Consider the following 9,480-nt stretch of genomic DNA (forward strand, 5'->3'; position numbering starts at 1 on the left):
TTTTTAGCTATATGTTGCATAATGTTTGCAGATTACAAAAATAATGTTGCCACAGTCTATAATTGACTTTTAAAATTCACCTCATATGTAACACTTAGGTGCCCTTGATCAGAGCCCTGCACATATGCACTTTTAACACAAATATTTACATGTACTATATTTGTTACTTTGAAGATACCTTGAGAAAATTGTACAAATGAAATTTATATTTTGTGTGTGTGATTCTTACTTTATATTTGATATATTCACATGTTAATAAGTGTCTTTGCATGAATAAATTTATAGTAGTTTCTATCCAAAGCATTAGTGTTTTGTCTTGTCTTATTGGCATTGTCAACATTTCAGTTCATACCCATTTACACAATGGCAGGAAATGTTATTTTCATCAATTTCTGCAAAATAATATCATGGACTTATCAAAGAGCAAAGTTTACTCCACTGTTGTTGATGGTCTGGGCCCTGTTTCATAAAACTTGTTATCAATAACAAGTTACGATAATTGTTTTATAAGCTACTGAAATCCTTGCATTTGATTGGCTGTGAGCAGATTTGTCATAGATCTGTGGCAGTTGTTATTGATAACAAATTTTGTGAAAAGGGCCCTGGTTGGTATGGTGTCTTATTTTTCTGGTTAAAATTACCGCTTCTGGTTTGTATACATGTCACATTACATTCTCAATCATGAGTGTGTACAAACTTAATTAGTTGTAAGGTTTTTGTGGCCTTCAGATCTTATAATCCATATAACAAGGACCAATTTGGTTTCGTAAGAATATGATATGTGGCTTCTAAGTTGTAACACACGTGCATAAGGATTAAGGAGGATTGCAATTAAATCTTGAAACCATACATTTGTATGTCCCTGAAGTATGCGTGAAATAGACTGCAAATAAATGTAACTAATAGGGAAGTGTACTGCTGTATTATACCCAAATCATATCACACAAATGCTTGTTACAAAAAAGACACTACAAGTGCAGATGTTAGTACTAATGTTTTATATATTATTCATGAATACAACTGGATAAATACATAACTTCTCGTCATGGAATCATTTTGGTCACATACACCTAGTCAAGGTAACTTATTTACTGAAAGACAGTGCATATCTTCACATTTAGTTTGAATAATTCTTCCTGGTTTTAAGGCAGCAATCACATGATTAGAATAATTAGACAACAAGGAATAGCCTTCTCACTTAATTACTAGTAAGTACTACAAAAATACAGAAATAACATATTTACCAATATTCATAAATATAAGTAAATGTCAGGTAGCATTAAGAAATATATTTCCATAACGAACTTGGCATGAATTGTTACATGATATATTGTATGATGCATGTAAAAAGCATCAGTTTTTGTGTGAGTTATACGCATGCGTCACTTGTTGCTGCACAGCGTACATTAGCATGGAAGCAAGTACAGTCATGTGATGAAAAAACTGGAATAATTCACTGGCGTTTTAAAGGCAAGCATTTACAGTGCAAAGACTACCTGCATTTAAAAAACCACACCCCAGAGGTGGGTTTTTTTTAATTCAGGTATTTTGTTGTGTGTATGGGTAGTTGCTGCCTAGCAACTTCCGACAAAACTTTGGATGTAAGAAAAACCAGTGGTTTTTGTTGAAGCTTAAATGCCCCTGTTAGAATATCATTATAGATTTAATGACAACATAGGATTACAATCACTTACGCTTCACTTACTGAAGATTGTACATGATTAAAATAAAAAGGCACTCTTATCTTCATGCAAAAGACCTTTGTGGGATTTTACAAGCTTACCACAGTGCATATCTAGCTGAAGCGATCAAACATTGATTGCCTTACTAGTTTGAAGGTATAGTACTGTATTTAGATTAATTTGTGTGGATTTAACTGTTAAACTAACACATAAGCTAAACCATTCTCTCTAGACTTGTTTCTTTACAACAACAATGATTTTCAATGCTAACCTACATGTATCGATATGCTAAACTCACTGTACAGTTCATTTGTAAACAGCTCTTCACAAGGCATTAATATTCATCTATTCAGCCAAATATAAACCATAAATAACTACATTTATTACATTTCTATCATAACATTAAAATCATTAACTCTTCATAATTTGATAAGTTAAATTTTCAATTCATAATCCCTTAAACACTTATAAAGTTTATCTACTATAGTGATATCAAGATCAATCATTAGAAATGTACACAATAAATACAGAATAGCAGATTTTCAATCAGTACGAAGTACATTTACATTGATTTTAAAGCCGTCTACACTAGTTTGGCCAGGAGGGATTAGACCTCCCTGCATGGTCACTGGCAGGTGGTTTATATCTCATCAAATTAGCTCTCAATTAACATAAAAAAAGAGAACCATGGGGGATCAATGGGCATTGTTGGCTATATAGAGGGCGCAAGTAGCTACAAGTAGTGCAGTTCCCCTTTTAAAAGGCCATTCGCAAAAAGCATGAATACCTCAATGGGGTATTGTACTATTGTTAATGAAAACAATGGAAGGAATAGCACGCCCTTGACCTATATAGAGCATGTTATTGTAAAGCTAGTAACACCCACGCACACTTCATGTAAAGAGAGAATCCTTACAATCAGTATGTACAATATACATGTACATGTAGGTACATGTAGATACATGTACAATGAAAGCGCTTAGAGACATTATATATTAATAAGCGCTACATAAAAGCTGAATATTATTATCATTAAGGCTACATACTAATATACGGGGTGCCATCTCCTCAATATCGACTGCATTCACATAACAGTCAACCAGCCATAGACTTAATCAAAGTGTTGCTATTGAATACCATATTTTTCCAAAGGAAGGATTATTGAGATTGAGAACAAAATAGCTTTTTTTATTTGCTCGAATATGGAACTCAGAGGCCAAACTGTAAATCTATTCAAATAGTTCATGGGAAATGTCTGTAATAGAGGAAAGGGAAACGTGAGACTTTATGTTCAAATAGGTTAATCTCAAAAAGCAAATAATATAACATTTATTCAATCATAAACATTAGAATCTAATCCTGACACACCGTTTCTTTATGTGCAAGTGAGATCCAAGATCCAAGAAATGCGTAACAAAGTTATATATCAAAGGTATATTTCACATCATACACCTTAGATAGTAAGTACAATTATAAATGGAAATGGAAATAGAACAAACTGCATATTTCATCCTACCTCCATGTAATTCATGTACATGTGTGTAAGTAACCCCTGTCTGACTACAACAACAACAAAAATATACTTGGCTCAAATTGAATTATTAACATTTCAAAATACTACATAACCCACATCACAAGTGCAGGCATATGCAGTCACTGTCGCAGTCATTGAGATGAATGAATGATTTTTGTAATATTGGGTGATTAAGAAAATATATATATAATAATAAATAAGTAAATAAAAAGGAAAATTGACATGATCTTTCTTCCTAGAAAAGATTCAGATTCTATTGCTTTTTCATTCATCAGCCAAATGAACTAGAAGGTCCTGAACCATTTCTGGATTTTAAAAAGAAGACAAAGTCAAAAACACTTTTTATCCCTATTTAGCCAAATGGTCCTGTTCATCCTGTTTTACATGACTCCAGCTTTTAATATACAGATATTCCTAGCCAAAAACTGCGCAGAGAAGCAGTATACTACCACGACCACACCAACGGAATCGACGCCAGACTGACAACAGGCCAAACCAAAAATGTAATTACCCTGGACGGCCTAGAATCAGTCTCTGCCATTCAGGTTCGGCAGTATGACCGAGGTATATACAGACAGTACTTTTGTGATAATTGTAATCTACAAACAGCAGATGATCAGCGAGTCTGCATGAGATGTACAATGAAAGAATTTTACGGATGATAAATGGACCTTTAATTTTATTTCTTTTCATACAGGAGTCAATCACATTTTCCTTCTTTGTGGAAAGGAAGGAGGGAGAGGGGGGAACAGTTTACCAAGAACAAGGATACCTAATTGTCACAGAGAAGTCCGTCATCATTTATAATGATCTGGAATTGGCTCAAGAAGTTTCGGTACGATATCATAGTACTTGACAAATCCATTCTTCTGTATTCCAAACTCTCTCATCATGTCATCAACTGGAAATAAAAAGAGAAAATGAGATAAATAAATATTTATAAGGAACTGCACATGTATAAATACATACTAAGTATAAAGGACTCAGCATTGCCTTAACGATAAAGTTGAGTACTGGTATTAAATGCGATTGCATCGTGAAAGAAACGGTGTGCAATTGATCAGAAAAGGTTGATCATCTTGCATATAAGTATTGGTGTGTACTGCAAGGTTCTGGAATCACCAAAATGATAAGAAATTTAGCCCAGTCTTGGTAAAGTTACAAGCACTGTACACAGAAAGATGTATGTAGGACTACACAAACATGTGGCATACAAATCTGTCCAGTTTGTTATGCTGTTACATGACATATTTAGAATATGAAGGCATTTGAAGAGCCATGCTTTTCAGGGGACATGTTTTATCTGATGTTCTCCCACACTTGCATAATAACAATGATAACGATCACAAGTTATCTTTCACCTCTTCCCAGAACTCAACCTTCTCTTTAAAGAAAGTACAGCATGTTACAAATCCATCATATCATGGGAACATATTCATCACTGATTTATTCAAGCATTAGACTAAAGACAAATTCATCAGTTGAAAGATAACTTAATGGATTACTTCTACCATCCCTGTTTATATCTTCCAGGTATCAGATTAGATACCTGCAGTGCAATTATAATGATTGGAATCTTGTTTAATCAATCCTATCATTGCAAGGTCTTAAGGAATAATATGAATAATAATATGTCTTGTTTACCCAGGGTAGCCTTATCAGTAAGGCTGCGACGGGTAGTCGAATGCTCGAGTACCCGCACGGTTGACAACTACTCGGGTACGATTTCTTGTACCCGAATATTCGGCCGCAAAAAAAAAAAAAAAAAAAAAAAAAAAAAAAAAAAAAAAAAAATGTCCAGGCCCACGCTTACCCGTGCCAGGGAGAGCAGCGTCCGCTGGCATGGTACCGTCGGTAAAATGTTTCCCAACTCAAGCACTGTCAAACTCACCTTTCAGAAACTGGGACCAAATGTCCAGATTTCTGTTTGGACTTGGAGGAAAATGGATTATTCTGCCATCTTTGGTTTTTAAAACAGCATTGTTTACTGTTGTTATTCTTATTAAATCGGCGCCTTCAACTGCAACTCAAAGTAAAGTTGCATGCGTTTTCAGCGAGGGACCTGAGAAACTGCCGAGAGGTATGGTAGTGGCAAAAAAAGAAAAAAAAATCAAAAAAATCCAAAAATTAAAAAATTAAAAAAAAATCAAAAAAATTCAAAAAAAATTCAAAAAAATTCAAAAAAATTCAAAAAAATTATAAAAAATATGGCGTCCGAATACTCGAGTATTCGCCTGTGAGCCTGGGAGTGTACTCGGGTACCTCATTACACTGTTGTGCACAGCCCTACTTATCAGTATAAATACTGTTCTCAGCTTCTCTCTGGGGGCCCTGCAATTACTGTACATCTGACTACGGTACTTCATAAACTTACAGAATGCAAAATGTCCTATTTCCTACCACTGATATTGTGATACAAGTATGTTCTGTATGCTGTGTGCAAAAGCAAGCAAGTTGGAGGAATCATCTTACGCTTATTCCTTCATGGTGCTTCGGTAGCACTTAGATATAATTAAATGGTCAAACTAAAATGTCACGTTATAACCTTAGCGTGACAGTTCTAGCAAACTTCTGACGTGTTTATAATCAGCGTACAAATGCTTTTGCTTTATTTTCATGCTAAGATAACATCTTATTTTTTATTCTAGGACAAGTACCCCTCCCCCAGGACTATGATACCTGTACATGTACATACCTTCTCTATCGGATATTTTCTCTCCAAACTTTGTCATGATGTTGCGGAACTCTGAAGCCAAGATGAAGCCTCTGTTTTGGGTGTCTGTCAATCTGAATGCATCCATGATCTCCTTGAAAGGGTTCTCATTCTTATGCTGCTCATACATGATCACCAAGAAGTCACTAAATGTGATCTTGTCATCTGCAGAGGAAAGATATGTGACAAATATTTGAATTCTAAGTTGTTGCTTTATTATCTTCAGGAAGAGACATACATGTACACATCATCCAGGTGACTATGAATTCTTTCACCCCTTGACCTACGACCAATTTATGAATTTGTTGACATTCAGGGGTACTGGCGCTGCTCAGTGGCTGCCGGGCTCAATTGGGCAAAAATAATTTCCATTTTCGGTTTAACTTAATAAAATTTGGAGTGGACTTTAAACATTATTATTATTATTATTATCTCCTTCTGGGCCACCATGCTTTATAAACTGGCAGTTGTCTTTCCTACTTTCAAGAGTGAAATTTTCACTTAAAATGCTTAGTTTCATAACTTTCAAATTGATAAATTGGATAAACAAAATCTTCCTTAGATAGACTGTGCGTTATGTGCAATATTTATGGGAAAAAAATGTCTTCTTTATTCAAAGCCATAGAAAAACACTCCCAAGTTTTGGGCAGGATTAACACCTATAGCATTTAAGGGGTAAACTGATATTCTTCACAGGATCTCTAATCACTCTATGTTTGGAATACAATACTTGTTGCTGTGCCCAGCAGGGTTCAAGGAAAGATATGGGCTTTGAGTGGTTTAAGCACTGGACTAAAAATGTAAAGGTCATGGGTTCGATCCCTGACATGGCACTAATGTCTTTGGGCAAAACATTAATCTACATTTGCCACTCCATAACCAGGAGAGAAATAGGAACCCAGTAGGATGAGAAAAGCCTTTGTGATAGAAATTGCCATTATATACCCTCATGGTGACCATATGGTAGGAATACTGCCCAGGGATTGGAAACTGTGCTCATTGAATCCCATGACTGGGGAAATTATAATATCTGTAAAGCGCTTAGGGAGGGTATTCCGTATGAACAATGAAGTACTATATACATGTAAATCCAGAGTCATTATTATTATACTTTAAAAGAATTCATTAAGTCAATCTTTACTTGAAAACATCGAAACTTTTAAAGTAATAAACAGGATTTTATAAAATGGTACAAAATGAAAAAGAAATAACCATATAATTGTGGATCAACTCAAATCAAATTTTACTACTAACTTTTTGATCTACACATACATTACTTCTATGTTTACGTCAGTACCTCCTATAAGATTGCAGCTTGGGACATGCCAGTAAAATTACACAACGCCCATGGAGTACTCACTTGCTTCATATTGCTTTCTGTAAGCTTTGATTTCTTCTATCGAAGGGTTCGTACCAAGCGACCTCATAACTTTTGTCAGTTCATCTGCAAAAATATGCCCCTTCCTTGTCTTGTCGTAAAGGGCAAAACACTCCTTATATTCTGCAAGAAAAGGAAATATTCATCATGATGATCAATCTCTAAAATGGAAAATAATTCAATTATCTGTTTAGCATGTGCAATATATTGAATCATCCCAGCATATACATCTATGTAGGGATGTTTTGTGGAAAACAGGACAAGGAAATTATGTCAAAATTCTAAAAAGAAGAAAGTTTTCCAGAATGCTAGGAACACACTGTACACCAAGATCTCCTATCTACAAATTCATGAAATATGGATCTGGAGAAAATATGAACGAGTAAAGTCATACCCCCCTGCCACCTCCCACACAACATACATTGTACACTCACAAGTTACAACCACACACAAACTAACATTTGATGAATGCAATTTGCTCCCAAAACTCCCCTTTTTTATCAAGGAAAATAAAAAGATCCACTAAGAAGTAAGAACAAGAACTAGGCCTATATCTATATCTATGACATTTTAATCACTTAATTCACTCAAACGCAGTCTTCAAAAAAATTATTTAATTTTTACCAAGCACAGTGCACTCTAATCAAATAAATAAAATCTTCTTAGCATACATGTCTAATATATGAGTTAGGCCTACAAATAAATACAATATTATTAAAAAGAGAACAAAACTATCAAAACTTCATCTAAAACGCAATTAGAGAACAGAACATTCAAATTTTCATTAAAAGGGATTAAGAGCAAAAACATTCAAATTTTCATTAAAAAGAGATTATGAGAACAGAACATACACATTTAGGATTTAAAAAAACAGTACAATAAAAATAATTGATTTTAAATGTTTGGAGAGTAGCTAGAATAAACTCACCAAACTTTCAATACTGCTACACTACAACTACATCATACATGTACATTTCAGACAAGAAATAGATCTAGTCGACTACCGTATAGGAGTATATGATGGGGGTGGGTGACCGTGTCCAGACACTACTGGTATTTAAAACATATTATTAAAGCCTTCTCTTTTGCCTTCGGATTGAAAGAAAATTAGAAAATAGTCATCAAATAGCACTAATCATCATGAATATTATTCCTTTATAATATTGTCAAACAGTACTATAAATACTATATTAAAAGGACACAAGTCCTGGAAGATTTATGAAGTTTTGGCATAATTAATGCATTTTAAAGTTTTTATGGCATTCCATATTTGCATGTTACAACGTCTTCAAATTGCTGTTGTAAATCAACTGTCCGGACTCCGGACAGTTGATTATTGAACAGCATAAGAAATTATGTCATATTATATTTCAGAACACGGTATTATTGACAACAAAATTGTACTGAAATTGTTTTTCAAAGACAATAATGCACTGACAATGTTCAAAAAGTGGCAACGCCCAATTTCAAAACACGGCTCCGAATACGCATTACTGAACGATGAGTAAACTTGCTCCGCCCGGCCCCGTACGTCTGGCGTGTGCTGGGCGGCGCCTCGGCAATGTATTCCCATTCTACCACTTTTCTACCACTTGTCTGCTAGCTAACCAATAAATCCACTAAAATTACTTACCGTCGATCTGCTTTTGCGTGAATAACTGGGCCTGTAACAAGGAAGATATAAGGAATACAATTAATATGATATGTTCAATGGTTGTCAGAATAAAACATTAAAATTACATGAAGAGTGAAATTTTCTTACCATGTTTAGTTATGGTTGATGTTGAGGAGACGAAAAAGGCGTTTGGAAATGATCGTGTCAATGAACTTTCGGGTGAACTCTTAACTCGTCCGCAGACATAACACCCCAACAATTCAGGCTAGCGATCGCGGGGCCAGTTTTTTAATCGTATGCAACGTATACAGTATATGCACAAATGGCTACCATGAAGTGAGGGGCGAAGCTACTGTAATTTTTGTCAAGAAGGGGCACTTGTTAACAGTCGAACAAAACTTTAATGCATTCATAGTAGGCCTATATAGGGGAATACGCACTATATAAGAATTATAATATTTGTCCCCCTTTTACCCCCAAAGTTTTATAGTGCGAATATCTTTCGTTGAATCCGAAGGCAAAAGGGAAGGCTGTTTATAGGGGGTTTATAGTTAATGA

The 9,480-nt window shown here is 34.8% G+C and overlaps 1 protein-coding gene across 1 annotated transcript; it reads right to left on the reverse strand.

The window, feature by feature from the left end:
* Positions 1–2,486: 2,486 nt before the first annotated feature.
* Positions 2,487–9,172, reverse strand: LOC576460 (calmodulin-like protein 4). Its single transcript, XM_030972323.1, has 5 exons — positions 9,070–9,172; positions 8,941–8,971; positions 7,290–7,430; positions 5,912–6,094; positions 2,487–4,117 (listed from the first exon to the last, which is right to left on the reverse strand). The coding sequence occupies exons 1-5, from the start codon at positions 9,070–9,072 to the stop codon at positions 4,014–4,016; spliced, it is 462 nt and encodes a 153-aa protein (XP_030828183.1). The 5' UTR covers positions 9,073–9,172; the 3' UTR covers positions 2,487–4,013.
* Positions 9,173–9,480: the final 308 nt, after the last annotated feature.

Source organism: Strongylocentrotus purpuratus, unplaced genomic scaffold (assembly GCF_000002235.5).
Source record: "Strongylocentrotus purpuratus isolate Spur 01 unplaced genomic scaffold, Spur_5.0 spur5_scaffold_6, whole genome shotgun sequence".
Taxonomy (NCBI): Eukaryota; Metazoa; Echinodermata; class Echinoidea; order Camarodonta; family Strongylocentrotidae; genus Strongylocentrotus; species Strongylocentrotus purpuratus.

Coding starts and splice junctions, on each gene's coding strand:
- LOC576460 (XM_030972323.1), bottom strand. Junction 6,095..7,289: donor CAGAAAGCAATATGAAGCAA/GTGAGTACTCCA, acceptor TTTCCTCTGCAG/ATGACAAGATCACATTTAGT. Junction 4,118..5,911: donor GAAAATATCCGATAGAGAAG/GTATGTACATGT, acceptor TTTTATTTCCAG/TTGATGACATGATGAGAGAG.